At 41.8% G+C, this 25,940-nt stretch overlaps 1 protein-coding gene across 8 annotated transcripts in view; it reads right to left on the bottom strand.

The window, feature by feature from the left end:
* AADAT (aminoadipate aminotransferase) overlaps positions 1-20,114 on the bottom strand; it is a 29,736-nt gene extending 9,622 nt beyond the window's left edge. For 4 of the 8 annotated variants that reach the window (XR_009757823.1, XR_009757824.1, XR_009757822.1 and 1 more), the window contains exons 1-10: positions 19,876-20,113; positions 17,436-17,551; positions 15,419-15,476; positions 14,933-15,038; positions 13,520-13,688; positions 11,374-11,506; positions 8,844-8,918; positions 2,796-3,005; positions 1,062-1,127; positions 112-194 (exon numbers count right to left, since the gene is read on the bottom strand). Coding sequence is in view for 5 of the 8 variants with exons in the window: in XM_061584060.1 (XP_061440044.1) it covers positions 112-194; positions 1,062-1,127; positions 2,796-3,005; positions 8,844-8,918; positions 11,374-11,506; positions 13,520-13,688; positions 14,933-14,999 (803 nt within the window). In the remaining 3 variants the exon portion in view is untranslated. Of the gene's footprint in view, positions 1-111; positions 195-1,061; positions 1,128-2,795; positions 3,006-8,843; positions 8,919-11,373; positions 11,507-13,519; positions 13,689-14,932; positions 15,039-15,418; positions 15,477-17,435; positions 17,552-18,900; positions 18,930-19,875 lie in introns of all 8 variants that reach the window. The other 4 variants (XM_061584058.1, XM_061584056.1, XM_061584057.1 and 1 more) reach the window with 3 other exon arrangements.
* Positions 20,115-25,940: the final 5,826 nt, after the last annotated feature.

The raw sequence follows: 25,940 nt of genomic DNA, 5'->3' as shown, positions 1-25,940 counted from the left end.
CTTCTTTGGTTATACCAATAGCTTGAGATATTTTCCAAATCCAAGCCCAGAACGCACATCACTGCATTTCCATTTCTGTGCTTACAGTCCAGAATGCAAAAGTGATTTTACCCAGATGAGAGGATCTTAGAGAAAGAGTCAGTCCTGATAACTCGGCCATCGATGTCCATTGAAAGAAAGGTTGGTGCCCAAGGCTTGAGGAAAGAACATGCAGATTATTAAACACTAATACAAGAATTTCAGTGCTTACAAGTACAGGTGTATAATATGTTGTGGAAAATTTGGGTTGTATCCAATGTTAGTTCTACTCAAAGGAGACCCATCAAAATTAATGGATATAACTAACTTAGGTTCATGAATATCAATAGGTCTACTCTAAGTAGAAATTAACTGGATGATGATGAACTGCCTTCAAGTCGATTCCAACTTATTACGACCCTATGAATAGGGTTTTCATGGTAAGTGGTATTCAGAGGTGGTTTACCATTGCCGTCCTGTGAGGCTGAAAGGCAGTGACTGGCCCAAGGTCACCCAGTGAGCTTCATGGCTGTGTGGGGGATTCAAACCCTGGTCTCCCAGGTCGTAGTCCAACACTCTAACCACTACCATTTTTGTTTTTAAAATTTCTAATCTATTTGTGCAACAATATAGATCTCTCCTGGATTTAGAGTTCTACATTCTCTGTCCTGCCTTCAGCTCTAGGTAGTAACTTGTTCTTCTGCATTGGAAATGGCAAGATTTGAGATAACACTGTGTCAGGGCAAAGAGAGATTTAGGTATTCTTTATGCTAGAAGGAATCACGTGACAAAAATGGTCAATTAAGTGAATAATTAAAGGGACACCAGATGAAAAGATTTTCGTATTCAATGAAATAGTAGTGTCTTACGATCAGATTTTTTTTCTTGAGACCAACTCTTTTAGACTGGAATTCAAAGACAGCAAATAAGTATTCCCATTAGTGTACCACCAGTTAAGGACGTATCACTTCATTATCAAGAATGTGGTATCAGAAGATGCAATTTAGAAGAGAGAGCAAAGTCTACACCAACACCAAACTCACCTTATTAAACTGAAGAAAGTAATATGGATCATCTTCTATTATGAGGAAATCATATTGTCTTGCAAGCTGAAAGGAAAAAAATGCACTTACAAACATTTAATCAAATCAGAACAGTTCAGTTATCCGAATGGTGCCCCTTTGAGTCATTCCACTATTGCACATTGTCAAGTAGGTTTCAGATGTGTCAGGTGAATTAAAATTTAATTTCACATGGGATTATGAATAAACACTGGACATCAATGCCCTGATCCTGAGATCTGTGCATATTCTCATGTACAGCTTCATCTCTTGAAGTGCTAGGGTTCTAATGAATTTCAATGGAGACAGTATATGCAAAAGGATGTGTATATAGGTTAACTCCTACAGAAATTAAGTAAGAAAATTGCTCTGGATAGGGGCTCCCATACACACTTTCAGACTCCTGTGGCTGGAAGTTTGATGGATCAGTGTAGTGTACTATATTTTAATTCAGTGTATTTAATTAATTAATGCTTTAACCACAGATTTTAAATGTGTATCTGTTAATTGGGCAAACCATTAACCATATGTAACAAGTTCTTTCTAAAAATTACATTTGCTTGAATAGAAGAATATTGCATTCAAATGAAGAAAAAATAAACTTTCTGCATCCCAGCCACACTGCCAGCACAGACATTTATTTCATGTATTTAATGTATTTCTAACTCACCTTTTAGGGCAATTCCTCACAAGGCAGTTTACAGTAAAAGTGTTAAAATAAAAAACAATAGAACTAACATTAAAAATATCAGATTAAAAACATATATAGTGGCAACATTAAGATCTATACAAATATTGGAAGAATAAAACTGTTTAGAAACTGATTAAAGGCTACAAAAAGCTCCTGCTGGGAGGAAGGGCAGGATATAAATCAAATAATAAATAAATAAATAATAAAATATGAAAGGAAGCTAAGCAGAGTTCTTGCGAGAAGGGATTCCAAAAGTATGGGGCCACCATTGAAAAGGCCCTGCCCCTGGTATCTGTCAATGAGATTAACCTTAGTGGCAAGCCAGAGAGCAATGCTTCTCAGGTTGATCTTAAGGCTCAGACAGGTTCTTATGGATGCAGGGGGGTCTTTCAAACAACCCTGGTCCCAACCCATTCTAGGCTTTAAACAGGCACTACCAACTACATTATGTTGTTTAACTCTCCCAGTGTAAAAAATATGATGTGTTTAAAATCATGGCTAAATAACATATCTATTGGTAGCACTATCAGCTTTGCAATTCTCAGAAGTCACATGAAGCAATCTTAGGAGGGAGAGAATGTTTGGGGTCTGGATTCCACATTGTAGTGGTCAGCAGGATGGTAGCATTTACCTCACTTCTTGGCACTGGTGTCACTGCAGCTTACCACAAGGGAGAGGGATGATGAGGTGGTGAGGCTAGTGTGGTGCATGGGTACCTGTAGAACCAATGTGGCAACTGCATTGCCCTCCCCTTTTGTTATATGCAGCAACGCTGGTGACAGCAAGTAAGTGCCCTTGTATCACCAACCATTACTGATGAGCACTGCTTCGCATCTATGTGCAGAGAATATACTAAGATGCATTGACTTCTAAGAGTCCTTGTGATACAGAGTTCCCTTCTCCACTATGTTCTTCATCACAATGAACATTTTGCTAGTGCCTGATTCATAATATCCAGCAGATCTGAAACCATTATTTTTCTTTTCTTTTGTCAGAGAGGTGACATGTGAATCTAATGTATATACCTGATAGATCTCTTTTTTGCGATCTGTTGTCAAGGAGGTTCCAGTAGGATTGCCACCATTAGGAATTGTATAGAGAAATTTTGGGAGGTTGCTGTTATGTTTTTTTACATCTTCTGGATTCCACTTGGAAAGAATGTCTTTCAGGGCTTTTGGAATAATGCCATGTTGGTCACTGGGGACATTGACAATGTTACAGCCCAATGGTCTCAGCTGTTTAATAAGAACAATAATACAAGACAACAAAAAAGAAAAGTATTTCGTTTGGCAAGACATTTTGCATTCCATAAATATACCCAATTCACCTGTAAATCAGGGATGTGGAACCTGTGGCCCTCTTGGAGTCCAATGCCCAACAGACCCAGCCATCATGGCCGATGGCCAGGGATGATGGGAGTTGCAGTCCAGCAACATCTGGAGGGCCAGAGGTTCCCCATCCCTGTGATAAATTAACCAATGACCTTATTTTGTCTGATTCCCACATTCCACTGGTTGTCATGCAAATGAAGCCTGTCTTTAAAAATAGCAAATTAATTAACTATCACTGAGAAATGATTATGGACTTGACTAGCTGATCACCTTTGGATGTGACTTTTTCTTAATGTGATCTCTCTCTCTTTGTCTCTTTCCATTTGTATTTTCAGGGCTTATCCACACTCTATATCACAGTGTGCGTGCTGTAAATACACTTGGTGCTTGGAATGGAAAACACCATGAAGTATGAAATGAAACTAGGTTGCGATTGCATGGAACAGACAATAAAATATATGGTGTTATCCAACGAAATAATTCTGCTAGCACAAGGATCCTTTGGTTGTGCAATGGAACTTCTGCTCTCTTTCCTCTCTCCCTGGGCACCTCCTCAAACTCTTCTGGGTCCCCCCCCAACTCTCTGGAGCAGATTTGGGGAGGGCACAGGGATGCAAAGGGAGAGGAGAGAGAGAGAGGACATTTTGTTGCACAAGTAGAAATCCTTGTGTGAGTAGAAGCACTTCACTGGGTACTGTGCATAGCGCTGAATCCAGAGTTCCGTAAGTGAAAGGCTGATTAATATTATACAATGGGTTTTTTCCCCTTGCCCTGTTATCCCCACTTCAGTCACCTGCACACTCTTAAACGCTGCTCAGAGGGGCAGGACACCTGCCAGAGTAGTATGGAATGTTACATGTGCAGTGGGGAAAAGAATTGGCAGAAATTGAGCAGGGTCACATTGCACCAGTGGTGCTCCACTTACACAAATCATCTGATTTCTGTCAGTTTCCTTTTCCTATGGCACATCTCAAAACATTCTGGAGGATGTGCTATCCCTCCACAGCAGCTTCTTGGGAGACTTTGGGGGGGAGTTTCAAGGGGAGGAAGGAGTGGAAAAACCCTGTTGCATGAGTAGCCTTTCACTGGCACAACTCTAGAACCAGGTCAAAGAGATAAAAAGCTTTAAGTCACTATTTCATCAGCTAAAAAATCTGTAACCAAATTTGCTGCTGATATAGATGAGATAAAGGGTTTTGTGGAGCTTTAAAACCCGTAGAACTTTACATCAACAGAGTTGGCCCAAACATTAAACATTAACTTTTATAATCATTCATTCATGCAGAATCATCTATGTATATGACACTTTACATCTTAAGCAAGAAAGAGAGGTTCCTGTCTTTTTTGTGCTTACAATCTAAAATTTGACTGGGGGTGTGGGGTGGGGAGAAGCAGGGGCAATGAGAGACATATGTAAGCAAATGCAATTTACTGAGATTTGGATACACATGGGCTGAAGATGATGAAGTAAGGGCTCCATAGAAAATGCATCTTTAAGAAGCATTTGAAGGTGGCAGTGGGCAGGGAGATGGCACCACATAGGTATTCTTAGAGGGCACTCCTGGTATAAGGGACAGTGAGGGAGATTGGACACATTAAGGAGACCTACTTAGGACAGTTGAGGATGGTATGGAGTGTGCAGCTGAGAGAACTGCAGCCAAAAATTGGTCATGCTTCATGGGAAATCTAAACTGCATGCTCACTGGCTTTTCTGAGCATTTCAGCATTCATTTGCATATCCCTCTATACAAATGATATACAGTCTGATCATTCTTTATTTTGGACTGGACCTGTAGTACCTTATCTTTTCTGTGCCCAAGAATCCAACAAACCTTTATAACTAAAAAGACCCACACACACACACACACACACACACACACAACAGATGAAGAAGTAAACAGTAGTAATGAGAACATCTGTGAAATAACGGAGAAAGGGAAGAGACATGGAAAGAATATAAGAGTTGCTTTACATGTCAGAAGCACCACAGGTGGGACAGAAATTGCTATATAAACCTTTCAGATTTTGCACGTTTCATCACACCCTTTCAAATCTTTGTTGTTTGGTGTTTGCAGTGGTGTGGTGACGCATTACAACAGGAATAACTCACTGCATGGCAATGGCCCCCAAATGGAGGGACAACTGGAATGTGTAAACTGGTTTGTAGGGCTGCTTCACATGTTAAATTGTATAGAACAGAGGTGGAGAACATCAGGTCCATGGGCCAAATGTGGCCATTCAGGCCTCTCCATCTGGCCCTTTGAACCCTTCCAAGACCACACCCACTCTCCCTAGGCTTCACCCTTCACTGGCCTTCCTTCACACTCAAGTGCTTTTTTGCCTGGCTGGAATATGTCCTTGAACTCTGAGGATGACTCTAGCTTGTCTGGATGGAGAACAGAGAACAATGTGCGAGTGTGTGTCGAGACCTGTGCCTACTGTTTAAAGGTAAAAATTTGCATTTGTTGTTCCGCCCACTTTTGCCTCTGACCCTGCCCATCACTGGCATGAAGTCCTTGGAAGGTTCTTTAGAAGGGAATGGGGCCCTTGGGCTGAAAAAATGTCCCTCATTGCTGTAATAGATGTATATTTAACATTTTTAAAGTGCACAACTAAAAATGTAATACACAATCACATATATTGCACAAGACTCAGCAGAGAGCCACGACTGGATGCAGCTCCCTCTTAAGTGTACATTTGGCAGCAAAACCAGAATTGTCATCCTGTAATGTGCAGAACAGCTTATAGTCTTATCTCTCATTCCTGATTGGGTAAAACTGCCAGAAACATAAATGTCTTACCTCAAGAAAAGAAAAGATAATTGCTCCAAACACAAGGCATTCAGCAATAGGACTGAAATTTCAATAATGTTAATGGAGTGGCCAGAGAAATTAGAAAGGTGTGGGTAATTATAGCTGAGATTTAAAATAAAGAGTCTGCAATATATCCTTCTGTACTAACTAGCCTTTCATTTATTAGGCCATAAATGAAATACGGCTGCATTCAGGTTTTATATTGCACCCGCTGGAATGGATAATGAAAAAATATTGCCAACAGACTAAGTCAAATAATAAATCATCCAGATGCCTGCAATGATTTGTAGAATCAGAAAAGGCTGAACCATTATATGTAATATTGACAGGAGTAAGATTTATCCTAACATTTCTCTGAATCTATAGCTATTATGCATAGTGTATTTCATCTAAATGCACGACGCACATATTTAATATGATAGACTCACAAGAGCCAGATTTTTTGCCCACACAAGCAGGCTCTTTAGTATCACCATGCAGTCCCTCCCACTTACAGGAATGCATGGAGAAATTTCACGGCCAAACCGGACATGATGCCTGTAGCACAAAACTATGCATGTATGTTCAGAAGTAAGTCATATTAAGTTCAATGGGAAAGGTCCATGGCTCAGTGGTACTTACTAATGAAACAGTGGATGTGAATGGTATTTCTCTCTAGTAGCAGACGTTAAAGCCGGTGGAAGAAAATTGGCAGTGTGCATGAAGGTCAGAGTGGTGACAGTGATGGCAGATGTTTAAAAACATCTAATCTCAACTATAAAGCAACCAAGTTTGGGTCCCCTTAGGCAAAGAACAGAAGGCTCCATGACCAATGGCCCTGACCATAACAGTATAGGAGCTAGTGGCATTCAGCTAGTATGAAGGAAATGTTTATGTTGTTGCATTGTTACCAGTACATGATCATGGGAAAAAGCACGGCTAATGAAGACATCCAAGAGCCCTCGTGGTATAACCCCCCCACCCCAAACCTAGAAGCAAGCTGAAGATCTATAATCACATATTTCATCAGGGACAGAAAGCATGCAACCATTTTCCAGTCCTTAAAAACATGTTACAGCCTAATTGGCCAGTAGTGCTTTGTGTGAAAGGGAGTATGTATGGTTAGGGATATTGGGTAAGTAACCTGCATTACTTGCCTCTTTCTGGGCGATTCACAAGAGCATCCTTAGCTGTGTGTTAATTGAGCATTTTACAATAAATCTTTAAAGGTAAAGGTGTCCCCGCACTTATAGTGCGAGTCGTTTCCGACTCTTAGGGTGACGTCTTGTGACGTTTACTAGGCAGGCCATATATATGGGGTGGGATTGCCAGTTCCGTCCCCGGCCTTTCTTTACCCCCCAGCATATGCCGGGTACTCATTTTACCGACCACAGATGGATGGAAGGCTGAGTGGACCTTGACCCCTTTTACCGGAGATTCGACTTTCTCCTTTCGTCGGAATCGAACTCCGGCCGTGAGCAGAGCGTCAGCTGCGTTACCGCCGCTTACCACTCTGCGCCACGGAGGACCTTTAATAGTCATATATTGGTGTGTTTACTAGACTGTCCTTGAAAAGGCCCTGCGTCCCTGGTCTGATCAGCCAGGGGCCTGGTCACTGATAACAAACTAATTTCCTGTGTTACCGCTGGTGCCCATGGGCAATTTCTTCCTAAGGCTAATAACAGCTGCTGGGAGAGAGATTTTCAGGAGGAACACAGCAGCGAGGAAAGGATTAAACCTTCCCTCCCTATGCACTGTAATCTCAGTGAAAAATGTCTGCTTGCTATTGCACCTATAACAATTTTTTAAAATAAAAAATGTCATTTGGTTGCTAAAGACAGGTTCTGTTGTGTCTGATTTGGCCCACAGCATGGAGTAGGCTGTACCAAGAATTCACCTGGACCCATTGCTGTGATCATAATATCTGGGAAAAGTGCAGCCACACATCCCATGCAGATCATTTTCATGCACAACGCAGTCTGCAATGAGACTTTTCCAGAATCTTGTACATGGGAGGAATTGTGTGGAGAGTAAATATAACTGCTTCGAACATGTGAAGCAGCCCATAGAATCACTTTCAGAATTACGCCTTAGATTTTCCCTTTATGGAAATGCTGTAGTCCACATATTTTCAAGCCACATCAACTTCAGCCTCAAGGAGAGCTCTGTAAATGTAGATATGCATACTTGGGGTTGTTGAATTGTAAATTCCTGTATTTCTAAAGGGTCCCCCCACCCCCCAGGATAGTTTTCAGAGAGTGTCTCAGCACATCCAATCCTTGCAAGCCACATGCCTTGAAATAAGCCCATACGGATCCTGCTCTTCTATTGGCCAAACTGAGAACTGAAAAACAATGTAGGAATAAAAATTATGAAGTCCAGATTAATATTTATATCTGCATCATGTAAGCAGCTTCTTTGGGCCCTTCCAGATATCCTTTTTATTGTGCTTTGATGATGATTTGTGCTCATGATGCTATTGAGGTGGTCACATGTGATCCCACTTTCAAAACTGTTTTTACCATCGAAAAGTTTGGGTTGGTCACCCCTGCTTCACTTCTAGTCCTTGTGTTTTCCATAACTTTTTGCTGAATTCTCCTAACTTTCTATACCACAAATATTCTAGTTTATTTTTTTCCTGCTTTTCTTGCACTATAGCCTCTCCAGATGACAATAATGTGGTAGGCCTGGGGCAGCATTGCAGAACAAATTAAAGCATAATAAATTCACCACTAATGCACTATTATTGTGTCAGAAACATGTTGCAGAATACACCTGCAATAAAATACCACCCTGGAGGGGCTCTACATGTCTACAGTTCTGGAAAGGATCAAACCCTCCAGCCCAGTTGATCAGCATTCAGATTCAAACCCACACATATAAAAGTGGAAGCATAAGCAGTATTAGCACTTCTCACCATCATAGGTTTCCAGACCTATGGAATACTCACAGCTGCTAGTGTCCCGGGGTAGGTGGGCGCATCCAAAAGGATGGTGTCTCCAGGATTAATAAGCATCTCAAATACCTATATATTTACAATACATATCATAAAATATTATATGTTACAACACTTCCTGTGTACCCTTAGTATTTCTCTCTATTTCTACAGAAAGTATCTTACAGTAGTAAAATCAGTTAACAACTGCAGTTCTTGTAAACGAAAAGCTGATTCTAAGAAATTATGGAAAGAGGATAACTGATCACTGGATGTATTATGAACCCTACTGAATGCTAAACAATTAAAAAACAAAAACAAAATATATTTCTCTCTTTCAATACTACCTTCAAGTATTAGGGACAAAAGAGCAGGCCAGAAAAAGAGAGAAAAAAACCTTGCTTACCATAATAACAAATGAATGCTAATTAAATGGGTAGCAAAGTTACAGTACATAAAATCCTACTCGACTATACAATCACAGTCCTATTTTGTGTCCAAGAATATGTGGCAACAGAATGCACTAAAAAGCCAGCAAGTGGCTCCTTATTTATATTGTGCAAAATGCTTATTTCATGGTATACTTTGCCTATTTCACAGATCATTGGCCAAAATAGTACATATTTAGTAATTATATGTAACCTATTAATAAGAAACAAAGGCATTGTCAGCCAGTCTTGAAACTGCATATTAAAAACCCCCTCCTGTTTTATGGTATTAAATTTAGCAAATTCTGGTTCAAAACCAACAACAAGCAATGGCGACAACTTTCTGAGAACATCTGCACAAGAACACCAAAATTTTTAAGGGAAGCCCACCCTGAGAACAGCTGTTCCCTACTGCAAGAGATGATGGCTGAAACACGTTCATTACATTTGTAGCCTTCCCTTCCATAATGGTCTCCCCCACGAATGCAGCCACTTGTGTATTTTTATGTAAATACAGATGTGCCTAGGACAGTGATGTTCTTAACTTGGGCAGCTGCAGCCAGAGTTACTGTTTTCCTCCTCCCACAGCCTGGGTGTTTTTAAGCATGTACAGAGTTGGGAGAAAGACAGTGGGCAGCTTGGATTAGACAGGCAGGCTGCTACTGAGTGGAAGAGAATTTTTTCCTAGCATTGGATGTGGCAGTTTGCTGGCCTTCAGTTCTCCCTCCCTTTAGGACTGCCACATTATGATGATGATGCTTGTTTTATTTAAAAGTGTATACCCTGCTTAATTTTCAAAGAAGCTCAAGTTGGTTTACAAGAAGCAATTAAGAAAGTAATAACATTCCCATTAAAATCACTTATTTAAGGACCAAAGTAGATGAGATGAAAGTGATTCATGGAGGACAAGGCTATCAATGGCTAGTAGCCATGATGGCTATGTTCTGTCTCCATAGGGGGTGGCAGTATGCTTCCAAATACCAGTTGCAGAAAACCACAGGAGGGGAGAGTGCTCTTGTACTCAGGTCCTGCTTGCGGGCTTCCCATGGGCAACTTGTTGGCTACTGTGAGAATAGGATGCTAGACTAGATGAGCCATTAGCCTGATCCAGCAGGCTCTTATGTTCTGATGATGTATGTGTGTGTGTGTGTGTGTGTGGGGGCAAACTGGATCAAACCCATGGTGCTGGGAAGGGGGACTTAACTTCCCCCATCCTATTTTATAGATCTCAGTTAGGACACGGAAAGTCCTGCTTGTGAAAACATATTGGTTCTCATCATGTTCTTGTTAGATGTATCTAATGTTCTCCAGCTTACGCTCTGGAGAAGCAGTTACAGAGTAGATCCCAGCTATGCTCAGACTGATGTCTGGTTGGCAGTTCTGATGTGATGACCCTCCCTTCCCCATTGGAGACATTTTGCACCTTTTATTTTAAAGAAAGCATTATTGTCTTTTTGTAAAGGTGAAAAACAAAGTTTCAATTTGTTAATCACACCAGCATCTTTTTAAATGATAACTGTATATATCAAGGTGCACAGTTTACACTGAGAATGGGAGAAGTGGCAAGACGGACAGCTCACAACGCAATCCTAGCTATGTCTAGACAGAAGGAAGTCCTGTTGAATTTAATAGGGCTTACTTCCACTTAATCGGCGTTAGAACTGCAGCAAAAGAATCACTAGAAAATAGAGTCCATGTGAAGCTGAAAGAATGTGGAGTTAAACCAGTAGGAGGGAAAAAAAACACTGTACTGACTCCACATTGAAGATGCATCTGTACAGAACCTAAGAGAGTCTGTCAACGTGAGTGCATTTTATCTACCAGCCATATACAGTATCTGCAATGCAAGATAATAATGTACCACACTGAGGAAAAGAAACATCTACTGAGTCGTAGGGCACACTGACTGGCAGGAGCCCCAAACTGGCTGTGCCGCTGCGTTTGTACTGCACCAACCTCCCTGCTGCCTTGCTTCTTCTCCTCTCCCTCCCAGTATCCAACAGAGACCCAACTGCTGGGAAGCAAGCACAGCAGCGTGGCACTATTTGGCAACCCACTCCTGGACAGCAGGGAAGAATGATTACAATCCTCAACATATAATATAGCTCTTGACTTACTTTACTCAACCCTTCTTGACTGCCAGTGGTGACACACAATTCCATTTGTCCTTCCTCAGGCAGATACTCCACAGTTGGAGGGTTGTGAAGATTTTTCTGTAAATCCTTCAACCAGGACAGCAGCTCTGGAATGCTAAACATGGATTCATCTTTTAAATGATTGTGTCAATAAGCTGCTCATTAGACTGTATTCTGCGTTACCTGTTAGGATTCAGATTTATCTTTAGATTTTGGTTGAAAATATTTTGACCTCAAGAAATGGGATTTTTTAAAAAACAAAACACCTTGCATGATGATATTGGGTGCTGCACTATTTGAGCTACAGAAAATAGAGGTGCCCAGGATTAAAATATTTTACAGTCCAAGTTTATAATTATGGTATTCTTCCTCTATCACTGAACTCAAGTGGGGTATGTCAACACCTTTGGCACTGCAAAGGGTCACACCCATAAACGAGAGAGGTATCTGCAAATTTGGGAAAACAGTGAGAGTTGCTGCAATACATAAAAATGCAAAAGGGGAGGGAGGGAAGACCCTCTCTCAAATGGAAGGAAAACAGGCCTTTTAAGCATGTGTTTGCGTGGAGAAGAGGGGAAGGAGTTTGGAATGAAAGCAGAAGTGAGGGAGTTGGTCAGCAAAGCCACCGCTCACAGCATGAACTGCATTCCAAAAGAGTTAAAGGGAAATCACTTGTGTGGGGTCTTAAAGGAAGAGGAAGCCAGAAATGGTAGGGGAGGGTGGGAAGATGAAGATGGCGGGAGGAGGAAGAGGGACACATATCATGAGCACAGAAGCACAGTGCAACATTTTGTTATAGGTTCTACTGGTTAACTAATTTTCGATTCATTTTGGCTAGTTTGAAACCAAATGTTTAAGTTTTTAGCAACCTGCTTACCTTGTTTTTCGATTGGTCTCAATGTTAAATGGAATATTTTATATACATTTACCTTAAAAGATGCCAGAACCAATGGGTAGTTTTTGCTTTACAGAAACAGAAGTCTTGTAGTTGGAACATGGTCGAACATGCCAGATCAAACTTTTGGAATTCTGACATTAAGCCTGTCAGCCTCTACAGACTGTCCAAAGCTGAACAACTGACTAGGAGGCTGCGAGATCATTACCTTTTCTGCTGAGAAGCCACTCTCTCCGACCAGGTATTGAGCCACAGAAAACCTGCATGGCCTTTTTGTTTGTGGTGTCTATGCAAGTTCTACAAGCCATCTTAAACTGTATTGGGAACCGTATATATATCCATAGGCTCCTTAGGCCCAACTGCAAATTCTACTAATGTACATGCAAAATCCATCTGCATTTAGGATTTAGGCCTTACAGGATTTAGGCCTTACAACAGGGATGGCTAACATTCAGGCTCTGCTCCTCCAGCTCCCCACAACCAAACTTTTCTGGCATCTCAAGACCAAGCCAATTTTGGAATCAGAGGTAAAAAGACAAAAATAATTAAAGTAGAACAGCACTACCTTAGTGCAGAGTCCAACACCCTGATGGGGATAGATCACCCCCTTCCCAGTCTTCAAATCAGTAATTTCATAAGCAGAGGGGTACAGATAATACCCACCCCCTCCCACGTTGTATCTGATCTGCATGGATTGGCTGAGGAAGAAGGCTGTGTTATCTGTGCATTTGTGTACATGTGAGAGTGTGTGTGAGAAAGTATGGGGTGGCCATACCCTCTGCTGGCATGCAGCTCCTGCAGGGTTGGTCAAAGGTGAATGCAGCCCTTGGGCCAAAAAAAGGTTAGCCATTCCTGCCTGATCTTACGGTGCTACTTCAGATGCTGTAGTGCAGGTATAGGGAACCTTTGGCCCTCCAGATGGTGTTGAACTACAACTCCTACTATCACTGGCCATGCTTGCTGGGGCTGATGGGTGTTGTAGTTCAGCTGGGCTTACAAAAATAGATGCTCCTGTTTCCCAATTTCACTGCCAAACGTTTCCCTGTCCCCTTGCTACTACTATAAATTGCTCATACAGTTTTTCACCAGCAGCGGGGAAGAGGGTTGCTGCAGTGGTGCTTTGTGCACTTGCACAAAGAGATAAAGACTGCACTTCTCTGACTAGCATTTATTTGCTATATGCCTCTTGCTTTTTCAAAAACACAAGTTAGATCTCAGTCATCTGTCAAATACCCTGCAGAGGCTGAATACTGGAGAGCTCTCTTCATCAAATCTTCCCCAATTTCAACAGTTGTTCCATCTCCAATGGTAATGCTAGCTGTTTTGAAAGGAAAAGTATTGGGGTTGGGTGCTCCTCCAGCCAGCGAGATTAGTGATGGGGGAGACCTCTGCATCAATTCAGCTAAAGTAAAAACAAAAAGGGAAGAATGATACTCAGATCCCATAGGAGCAGATACTTCATTTGAACCTGCCTTCTGTCTGAACAGGTAACAACAGTGAAACACAGAACAACGATGGGGGAGGGAAACCCATAAAAATCTAAAATGCTACAAGCACTAGTGGAAAGTTGGGCACCTTCTCCATATAAGGAAGGTGAATGAGCTATGGCCTCTCTCCTGGGTGGGAAAAGAGGGAATTCTTTAAAATTGCATTGAAACTGTGAACGGAAAACTTGATGCTTGGTGTTGAAACAGGGTAACCCAAATTAAAGAGACAACCCAATCCACTTCACCTGGTTACACCCTTGGATTCCACACGCTGGGGAATTAGGAATGTTTTTGAGGAACTAATGATTTATACCACCTTATCTTGATAGGACGGGATGCCACATTTCAAACTGGGAGCATGTCCAAAGGAAGGCAACCAGAATGGTGAGGGGTGTAGAAATCAAGCCCCGTGGGTATGCTTATAGCTTGGGGAAGAGCAGGTTAAGGTAATGTAGCCATTTTCAAAGAGCTAAAGGGCTGCCAATCACATAGAACATGGAGCAGGCTTGTTCTCTGTTGCTCCAGAAGACAGACAACCAGTGGGTGAAACCAAGGAGTAAAAACTGTAAGGTTGCAGGTTTGGGCGCAATGTCAGGAGAAACCTCCCAACGGTAAGCGCTGTTTTGACAGTAGAACAGAATGCCTCAGGAAGAGGCCAGCTCTCTGCTGGAGTTATTAAGCAGGACAGGATAGCTGTAGCTGCATCCTATATTGCAGATCCTGTACTGAGCAGGGGATTGGACAGCTCTCTTCCAACTCTATGATTCTTTGATAGTTTAGAGCAGCCTTCACCAAGCTGGTGCCCTCAAGATGTTTTGAACTACATCTTCCATCAGCCCTAGCCCCATCAGCCCCAGGAGTTGTAATCCAAAACATCTGGAGGGCACCAGCTTGGCGAAGGGTGGCTTAGAGCATTAATTAACAAACAGGGGTGCCTGTCTTGGCCCTTTTGTTATTGTTCTGCATCTCTGTGGTGTCAAACCACACACGGTTGAACAGTGAAGGAGGTTGATAATAGTGAGCTCATTAATATGCTCTCTGCGTAAAGTGGTGGGGAGTTTCCCCCTTCTCAACTGGGCTAGGTCCTCTCTTTCTACACCTAAAAGCCTATCTACTACAAACCAGAGGTTTTAGTTCCAACAACAACATATATACTTACTGAGGACTCTTATCGGAGATGCTTTTCTTGCTGCACTGACTGCAGTAATAAATCGTGAATAATTCATGACTAGCGTGTCGAGCACTTAACCCAGCCTCTGAACAAACTGGAGACAGGTGAAAATAAAAGGAAATAAAAAGAAACAGATTTTTTCAGAATGCTCTTCAAAAACTTTGTAATAAAAGCTTTAAAAGAACACAAAATCTATGGTGTTAGTTTTGCAAGCAGGTCCTTGAGATGCAATGAATGATTTCTGTACAGGCTGAGGAGACATTGTGATCTAATCAGGCTTGGTTGTCTACAAAATAAAAAGGGGGAAAGGGGAAATCCATACATCATAGTGTGTCCTTACTGAATGGACCCCCCTCCCATTACCTTAATCGCATTTATTTAAAATTCCTAAATATTCTCAAGTGGCTATATGGTCTCACACTGATAAGAGAAAGAACAGTCACAGTGTAAACATACCAAAATGCTGAAACATACCAAAACACTGTGTCTTAAAAGTGCTTAACTTGAACTGGATCTTGCCCTTAGTGCTCGGCTGCATTAGAAACAGAAAAAAGTGGAGTTAGGTAAAATTGGCAAAAATTAGTTACTATACAACACACACACAAAAAGATTTCTTTAAGAGTGGCTAGGCTTGGACATGAGTTTTCCCTTCTTTTCCCACGCTTGTTTATAATGTCCAATGCTGAACCACCAAGATGCATCTCTATCTCTCCCCTTCCTTACCTAAAATTATATGAACCTATGCCAAGATGACAGACTTCTTAAATCCCTCATCCTCTCAATTGCTGACAAAAAGGTAAAGGTAAAGGTGTCCCCACACTTATAGTGTGAGTCGTTTCCGACTATTAGGGTGACGTCTTGCGACGTTTACTAGGCAGACCGTATATATGGGGTGGGATTGCCAGTTCCATTCCCGGCCTTTCTTTACCCCCCAGCATATGCCGGGTACTCATTTTACCGACCACAGATAGATGGAAGGCTGAGTGGACCTTGACCCCTTTTACCGGAGATTCGACTTCCTCCTTCCATTGGAATCCGGCCGTGAGCAGAGCTTCGGCTGCGTTACCACCGCTTACCACTCTGCGCCACAGAGTATTAAACACAGTTTCTCTCTTCATGAGGGAAGAATAAGATGGTATACTCCTTGACAGTACTACACTGATTAGCACTGTTCTCTGTCTATGATTAATTCCACATAAATCTAAACAATGCTGCAAACACTACTATTCAGGGCTCATCCACATGGGAGCATTTCTTTATAGGAAATACACTTATTTTACCTTCACTTTTAATTTGCATTGTCTGCAGTTCATGCTCAATGTTAGATACCAATCACTTTTTCCCATTCACACACACAGGCATTCCTCTGAGGAGGATTAATCTCGCTTTTTCTTTGCGGCTCTGCCCTCTAATTATACATATCCACTCCCTCTGGTTGCTAGGTGACTCAACATGCTCAGTCTGTTCTACCAGCTGCAGTAGATTCCTTTAAAAAAAACCCAAAAATGTGAAAATCTGTCTTTTCCCTGGTAGGATACAGCTGAAATACAAACCTTTGTCTGAGCAGTGTTATGCTTTTGCGCACAATTATGGGAAAAAGAAAATAAAGGCATTTTTTGCAGCAACATAAAAAAGGCCATCATAATGGAGGAGAGCAACCGGAAGTTTCTTGTCAGCCTACAGGAAGTGAAATGAATGGAGGAGGAGAGAGTGGGTGTGGAGAAGGGAACTACTGGCATACCCACCTAAAAGCATCAGAGCAAAACATCTGCAAGCACTAGAGAAAGGGATTATATACTGGTAATCATATTACCAGTGGATTGGGGTAGTACAGATTTACATGGGGAAATCTGCATGATAGCTTCTGTTTCCTGGCAACTTCATGTGAACCATGCAAATTTAAAGGAGATGTAAGTAGCACCAAATGCACAGTAAGCACCATGTAGATGAGCCCTCAGTCAGTGTTTTAACATTGATCCACACAACTCCAAAGCAGTTCCAAGTGCACAGAAAATTCAAATTGCAGTTCAATTTGCTGTGCAACACAGTTGTTGTCCAAGTGCTTTTGTCTTGTGGTCAGATCAGCACATGACTGATATTTTTGTCTGTTCACTTCATCATACACTGAAAATTGATCCGGCTGTTATTAAATGAAAGCTTTGCCAAACAGACATATGCAATTGCTTTAGTTTTGCTGAACACTCAGATCTCCTACACGAATCAGCTCTCAATTAAGCCCTTTATTTAACAATATTTATATGCTGCTTGATTGTGAAAAAAACTTTAAGTGGTTTACAAGAAACATAAAATTAATGAATTCAGAAGTTAGAGGACTGTGATGGAAGCTGATTGTTCTACTTATTTCTGTTTTATCCCTCTAAAAGCAGTTGAGGGATAGCTTTAACTTTTCTCTTTCCTTTATTTCTAGGCAGAAACAGAGCTAATGCAGACCTAGAGGTATGGCAAATGTGCAATCCTTGCAAGTACCCACCTGTGTTTCTTTAGCTGTATTAACTATAGCATTTTAAAATGATCCATCTAATATAAGCAGTCAGTATCACAGCCATGGGATGTCCCAACACATCAGACTGGAAGAAAAGATGTTGTCTGAAGAACAAAAGGAAATTGTCTTTTAAAATATTTTCAAACAGTGCAAACCTATGCATGTCTATTCAGAAATAAGTCCTATGAAGCTCACTGAGACTTACTTCCAGTTAAGTGTACATAGGACTGTAGCCAAACTGATTTCTCCATTCCCTGGTCCTCCCCATCTTCAAACCAACCACATATTCCAGCGTAAGTGTTTTACCTAATGTTTGAAGCTGTAAAAATAAACTGGAGCCCATGTAGCTAAGACAGAAAGTATATGTAGACATGTGTGCGCATGCTGAGAGAATCAAAACAGGCAAACGTGCTTGGACACTGAGTAGTACCTTTTATTGAATTCACAGAAAATAATTTCCTATTAGATAGGAAACCACAGTTACATTATACACTCTGGTTTACCAATCACAAATAATTTTATGGAAACAGCTCTTTATTATCACTTTCTGTCATATATACTTCCTTACTGAACATTTTTCCTTTGTACTTAATATTATTCCGCATATTTATGTAGGGGTAAAAATTATAATCCCCTTCACATTATTCACTGCAGCAAGAAAAGATCTGTATAGAAAAGATTTCCATGCTGCAAAGAGAATATCTCTACCACCACTCCCAATAATGCAAGTTATAAAATATATCTAACTCTCAAGAAAAAATATCACTGTGCAGTGGTACAGGCTTGTGAGGTTTAGTCTTGTTACCATACAGAAGGATTATTTTAGCTACTTTTGCATTTTTCATATTTAAGCCTTACAAATAAGGTGAGAGTGAAGTTGGGATGGAAAAAATTGTGTTCACACACAGAGAAAAATGCAGCAGAAACTTCCTAACCCCCCCAAGAATCCTGGGAACTATAGTTTGTTAAGGGAGCTGGGAAGCATATCCTGTGAGGGAACTACAGTGCCCAGGATTCCTGGGGAAAATATTGTGCTTTGAATGTGCTTTAAATGCATGGTGTGTAATGCATGCCTTGGAAATGTACTTCACGTTGCAAGATTGCTACTGCACTTGACAAAAACACCGTTCTAAGTAGTTGGGTATTGGCAATCTATCCACCAGTTTGAAGGAATGGAATTTCCTGTTGTAGAGAATTAAACTCAATGCATTCATGTATAGCGAAGAAGTCCTGCAAACCAGGAATGATATGATTTAACTGTGCAGCAGAAAGTTTGGTAGTTTAGACTGAAACCCACATTCCCTGCGCCCTGTAGGGCATATGTGTGGAGAGACCAGAAATGCTTCCAGGTGAGGCTTAATACTGCAAAGCCAGCTATGGCAGACGGGATGTTAGCAACAGGCTTTTACTAAATTGATCCGTTTTTCTTGAAAAAAGTAAATAGGGAATTTACTTTTTTATGCCAGTGACATTCTGTGGATGCTGCAAAAAATAAAAATAAATGCAATAAACAAGTGTCTAGAGGCATCTTAAGGTAGGATAAATTCAACGTGCTGCCTGGTTTATGGAGTTCCGATTGGCCTATCTAGCCCAGCATCATGAAGGAGGGGGGCTGACTATAGTGATGTTTGCGAGGAAATGATCAGTTCTTGAATAATGGGGAATTTATGAATATGATGCGGGGGGGACACACAGCAGTGCTGAGTTATAGCTTTGGATTTTGAGGTGCCAAAAAATGGCACAGCTCTGACCCACCTTCCCCTAGTGATCCCGCCCCCACGCCGTCGCGGGCAGCAACACTCCAGGGGACTTTGATATCAGCTGCTATGCAATCCTTTTTAGCTGGAGATGACAACCGTTAAACTTGGGACCTTCTGCACTCAAGACACGTGCTCTACCGTTAATGTATAGTTTGTCCTCAAACGCCCCCGTCCTTAAAAGCGCTGCTCTTTCTGGGTGTCACTAATTCCTGTTGTGCTCCAACATCCTCCCCGATCACCCGCAAGCAGTCTCCTTAGTCGCATGTCCTGATAAGGTCTCCGATCACGTGCAGAGTACATGCTGTTGTTTTTCCGTAAGGGATAAAAAGACGCTTGCGACGCGCCGGGGAGATTAAAACGTCAAACACACGCTTGTTGTTCCCCTCCCTGCCTTTGCGTTTCAATAATAATAATAATAGGAACAGGAAGAATAGATCTCTACGTAACGTGTAAGGGGCTGCTGCTTGCAAACGTAGCTCTCCACCGTCTTTTAGCTGCCGCTGCAGAAGCTTGGCCCGATGAGGGCGTACAAACATACGCTCGGATAATATCTCCGCTCGGCTTCGAGGTTTTGCAGCCGACAGTGAGAGTCGGAACCCGGCAACGCGCAGCGGAAGAGCCCGGGCGAGCCTGCTACGCCAGACAGAAAGACCCAGCGCCATACTAACCTTCCCCGTCAACATCAGCCGTTGTCAACTGGGCCTCCTCGCGTCAGGCGTCTGAAGAAGCTACAGCCGCACCGTCGCCGTCCGGCTTTTAGGGATCCTCCCCTCCGTTGCCAGTAGAGGCCTGCTTCAGTGAGAGCAACTCTGGGAACCGGCTCTTGGAGTCGCGGAGACGTTTGCCTGCCCCCCTCGCTGACTCCTTTGCTTCTGGGCATGTGCGCAGACATGGTGGTTGCTGTGTACACATTGCACTTCGGTTCCACAGACCTTGATAGGCATGATAAAGTGCAAATGGGATACATCCCTAATTAAATAATTGTATGTGGGAGAGAAGTCGCTACTCCTTTTGCTTTCATTTCTTCATTTACAAATATTCTATATTCTTTTCAATTAAAAATGACCAAACCAGGTTCCAAGTTAAAACAGCATCGGCTCAACAAACCCAAACATAAACAAGAGTGTTGGATATGGACCGGGAAATACAGAGTTTAATTTGGGCTGCTTAAAACCCGTAAGGAGACCACAGTAAAAATAAAGGTGTGCCAGTATGCCATTGGCCATGTACAGAGTGCTGCCTTTCTCATGCTATTGCTGAACCACATCCAGTCCCAAAATAAAAGTGTGCTAGTATGCTATTGACGATGTGCAAACTGCTGAATTTCACTGTTGCGGAATCATATCGTCGTCGTTATGTGGCTTCAAGTCGATTATGACTTTTGGTGACCCTATGAATCAGCGACTTCCAAGAGCATCTGTCATGAGCCACCCTGTTCAGATCTTGTAAGTTCAGGTCTGTGGCTTCCTTTATGGAATCAATCCATCTCTTGTTTGCCCTTCCTCTTTTTCTACTCCCTTCTGTTTTTCCCAGCGTTATTGTCTTTTCTAGTGAATCATGTCTTCTCATGATGCGTCCAAAGTATGATAACCTCAGTTTCATCATTTTAGCTTCTAGTGACAGTTTTGGTTTAATTTGTTCTAACATCCAAGAATTTGTCGTTTTCGCAGTCCATGGTATGCGCAAAGCTCTCCTCCAGCACCACATTTCAAATGAGTTGAATTTTCTCTTGTCCACTTTTTTCACTGTCCAACTTTCACATCCATACATAGAGATCGGGAATACCATGGTCTGAATGATCCTGACTTTGGTGTTCAGCGATACATCTTTGCATTTGAAGACCTTTTCTAGTTCTCTCACAGCTGCCCTCCCCAGTCCTAGCCTTCTTCTGATTTCTTGACTATTGTCTCCATTTTGGTTAATGACTGTGCCGAGGTATTGATAATCCTTGACAAGTTCAATGTCCTCATTGTCAACTTTAAAGTTACATAAATCTTCTGTTGTCCTGGATAAGCATTCCGGGCTTCCATAAGCAGATGGTGTAACTTCTCTGTATAGTAGAGATAAGGCAAGATGTGTACTATGTGTTTTATTTAATTAAATCCATCCACACATACATGAAAAAAAAATCTGGACCATTTAAAACAGATATCCAGCTGATTACTCACAAGTGCAGAGAGTTGGAATAAATCTATTATGTGTCTCAACTCATTTTTAAAAATCAAAACATTTAGAATGAGTGGGAAAAGGTTAAAAACCTGAACTTTCCTAGTATATATTTGTGTGTTCACTTGAATTAAGGATTTTTATAACCTCAATTTTTGTTCCAATGTGATGAAAAAAAGAAAATTGCCCATTTTCTAAGAGATTATGTGCCAAGACAGGAGCTGAGGAAGGTCCGGTTCAGAATAAACCTCCTCCCTGGGATTAAGACCAAAGAAATGATGAAATTTTAAAAGGGGTAGGCCTAGAAGTAGGCATTGTGAGAGCAGGGGCACAGGATATAAATTCAGAAGGGCAAAATTGCCACAGGCCAAACCACAAGTGCCAAAGACACTTGAAGAGAGACACTGTTTACAAGTGTCTGTACACTAATGCTAGGAGCCTCCGAACCAAGATGGGAGAACTGGAGTGCTTGGACTTAGAGAAGAACATTGATATAGTGAACATATAGTGAGCACTGGAAAAAACCAGTGGGATACGGTTATCCCTTATAAAGCCTTATATGGCGTGGGACCACGATACCTGCAGGAACGCCTCTCCCGTTATGAACCGGCTCGTACACTACTGTCTACTGCGAAGGCCCTCCTCCGGGTCCCGACCCATAGGGAGGCCCGGAGGGTAGTAACAAGATCTAGGGCCTTCTCAGTGGTGGCCCCTGAATTGTGGAATAGTCTCCCCGAGGAGGTACACCTGGCGCCGACACTATTATCTTTTCGGCGCCAGGTTAAAACCTTTCTCTTCTCTGAGGCATTTTAATCTAAGTTATTTATGTAAATGTTGTAATTGGTATTTTAGATGATGTACTTTTATATTTGTTATATTGATCTTGTAATTTTATTATTGTATATGTTTCTATGTTTGCCGCCCAGAGAGCTGTTTGCTAGTCGGGCGGGATATAAGCTGAATAAAATAAATAAATAATAATAATATAAAGTATATCGGAAGGACAGGGAAGGACGTATTGGTGGCGGAGTCGCTCTATACGTGAAAGAAGGCATTGAATCCAGCAAGCTGGAAACCCCAAAAGAGGCGGACTCCTCCACAGAATCGTTGTGGGTGGTGATACCATGCCCCAGGAGGGATTTAATACTGGGAACGATCTATCGTCCCCCTGATCAAAATGCTCAGGGAGACCTGGAGATGAGATATGAAATTGAGGAAGCATCCAAACTAGGAAATGTGGTAGTAATGGGTGACTTCAACTACCCGGACATAGACTGGCCGCATATGTGTTCCAGTCATGACAAAGAAGCAAAATTTCTAGATATTCTAAATGACTATTCCCTAGACCAGTTGGTCATGGAACCGACCAGAGGGACGGCAACCCTGGATTTAATCCTCAGTGGGGACCGGGACCTGGTGCGAGATGTAAGTGTTGTTGAACCGATTGGGAGCAGTGACCATAGTGCTATTAAATTAAACATACATGTAAATGGCCAATTGCCAAGAAAATCCAACACGGTCACATTTGACTTCAAAAGAGGAAACTTCACAAAAATGAGGGGATTGGTAAAAAGAAAGCTGAAAAACAAAGTCCAGAGGGTCACATCACTCGAAAATGCTTGGAAGTTGTTTAAAAACACTATATTAGAAGCTCAACTGGAGTGCATACTGCAGATCAGAAAAGGTACCGCCAGGGCCAAGAAGATGCCAGCATGGTTAACAAGCAAAGTCAAGGAAGCTCTTAGAGGCAAAAAGTCTTCCTTCAGAAAATGGAAGTCTTGTCCGAATGAAGAAAATAAGAAAGAACACAAACTCTGGCAAAAGAAATGCAAGAAGACCATAAGGGATGCTATAAAAGAATTTGAGGAGCACATTGCTAAGAACATAAAAACCAACAACAAAAAATTCTATAAATACATTCAAAGCAGGAGACCATCTAGGGAGGCGATAGGACCTTTGGATGATAAGGGAGTTAAAGGTGTACTAAAGAACGATAAGGAGATTGCAGAGAAGCTAAATGAATTCTTTGCATCTGTTTTCACAGTGGAAGATATAGGGCAGATCTCTGAACCTGAACTAACATTTGCAGGAAGGGATTCTGAGGAACTGAGACAAATAGTGGTAACGAGAGAGGAAGTTCTAGGCTTAATGGACAATATAAAAACTGACAAATCACCAGGCCCGGATGGCATCCACCCGAGAGTTCTCAAAGAACTCAGATGTGAAATTGCTGATCTGCTAACTAAAATATGTAACTTGTCCCTCAGGTCCTCCTCCGTGCCTGAGGACTGGAAAGTGGCAAATGTAACGCCAATTTTCAAAAAGGGATCCAGAGGGGATCCCGGAAATTACAGGCCAGTTAGCTTAACTTCTGTCCCTGGAAAACTGGTAGAAAGTATTATTAAAGCTAGATTAACTAAGCACATAGAAGAACAAGCTTTGCTGAAGCAGAGCCAGCATGGCTTCTGCAAGGGAAAGTCCTGTCTCAGTAACCTATTAGAATTCTTTGAGAGTGTCAACAAGCATATAGATAGAGGTGATCCAGTGGACATAGTGTACTTAGACTTTCAAAAAGCGTTTGACAAGGTACCTCACCAAAGACGTCTGAGGAAGCTTAGCAGTCATGGAATAAGAGGAGAGGTCCTCTTGTGGATAAGGAATTGGTTAAGAAGCAGAAAGCAGAGAGTAGGAATAAACGGACAGTTCTCCCAATGGAGGGCTGTAGAAAGTGGAGTCCCTCAAGGATCGGTATTGGGACCTGTACTTTTCAACTTGTTCATTAATGACCTAGAATTAGGAATGAGCAGTGAAGTGGCCAAGTTTGCTGACGACACTAAATTGTTCAGGGTTGTTAAAACAAAAAGGGATTGCGAAGAGCTCCAAAAAGACCTCTCCAAACTGAGTGAATGGGCGGAAAAATGGCAAATGCAATTCAATATAAACAAGTGTAAAATTATGCATATTGGAGCAAAAAATCTTAATTTCACATATACGCTCATGGGGTCTGAACTGGCGGTGACCGACCAGGAGAGAGACCTCGGGGTTGTAGTGGACAGCACGATGAAAATGTCGACCCAGTGTGCAGCAGCTGTGAAAAAGGCAAATTCCATGCTAGGGATAATTAGGAAAGGTATTGAAAATAAAACAGCCGATATCATAATGCCGTTGTATAAATCTATGGTGCGGCCGCATTTGGAATACTGTGTACAGTTCTGGTCGCCTCATCTCAAAAAGGATATTCTAGAGTTGGAAAAGGTTCAGAAGAGGGCAACCAGAATGATCAAGGGGATGGAGCGACTCCCTTACGAGGAAAGGTTGCAGCATTTGGGGCTTTTTAGTTTAGAGAAAAGGCGGGTCAGAGGAGACATGATAGAAGTGTATAAAATTATGCATGGCATTGAGAAAGTGGATAGAGAAAAGTTCTTTTCCCTCTCTCATAATACTAGAACTCGTGGACATTCAAAGAAGCTGAATGTTGGAAGATTCAGGACAGACAAAAGGAAGTACTTCTTTACTCAGCGCATAGTTAAACTATGGAATTTGCTCCCACAAGATGCAGTAATGGCCACCAGCTTGGATGGCTTTAAAAGAAGATTAGACAAATTCATGGAGGACAGGGCTATCAATGGCTACTAGCCATGATGGCTGTGCTCTGCCACCCTAGTCAGAGGCAGTATGTTTCTGAAAATCAGTTGCCGGAAGCCTCAGGAGGGGAGAGTGTTCTTGCACTCGGGTCCTGCTTGCGGGCTTCCCCCAGGCACCTGGTTGGCCACTGTGAGAACAGGATGTTGGACTAGATGGGCCACTGGCCTGATCCAGCAGGCTCTTCTTATGTTCTTACTCAAGGCCATTTTTAGGATTCAGTTTCAATGATGTGCCAACCAGTTCTCAGTCAAGCCCTGTGATATGAAAGCAGGTTTCATTTCTGTTCTTTTAAAGACATACTGCTTGTGACCTTATGAGAATGAAAGAGATCTTATGAATACCTTGCTAAACTGTAGCCATTCTGCAGGAAATTTCAGATTGTCCTTCAATGCTTTGTTTGTGCACTTTTGCAACCTTAAAAGTTGTAAATGTTACATCACCTCTGATGAGGCCTTTGTGATCTAATTATTTGTTTCCTTTGACCGCTAGATGTCGCCTTTGTACTTTATTTTAAAACTCTGTGTGTGTGTGCATGCGTGTGTGCTGTGAAAAAGACAGTTCCAAGCAGAATTGTGTCAGCTTATTCCATTTGATAGTAATTGCTTCACTGCAGGCAGTTTGTGAAATGGGAAGGAATGAGTCCCGCCTGAGCTATTACCAGACTGAATTTCATTGGAAGGGTTAATTCCAGTCGGGACCCATTAGTGGTTAGTAAAATAACTAAATGCAGAGTATATAGAATGTGATCTTGTGAGACTGGCACCACAAATGTATGCATATGTAAGGGTTGCTTGGACACCAGTAAGAAAATGATAGATGGTAAAAGAAAGAGCATTCATATTATAAAGTCAAGTGAGTTCTAAAGTCATGTGCCTGCTGCTGCTACTGCTAAGCATTTGTTCAGTATCAGCACAGCGCGCTA

The sequence above is a fragment of the Rhineura floridana genome, chromosome 9, assembly GCF_030035675.1.
Source record: "Rhineura floridana isolate rRhiFlo1 chromosome 9, rRhiFlo1.hap2, whole genome shotgun sequence".
NCBI lineage: Eukaryota > Metazoa > Chordata > Lepidosauria > Squamata > Rhineuridae > Rhineura > Rhineura floridana.
This window is presented reverse-complemented; position numbering and strand designations above follow the sequence as displayed.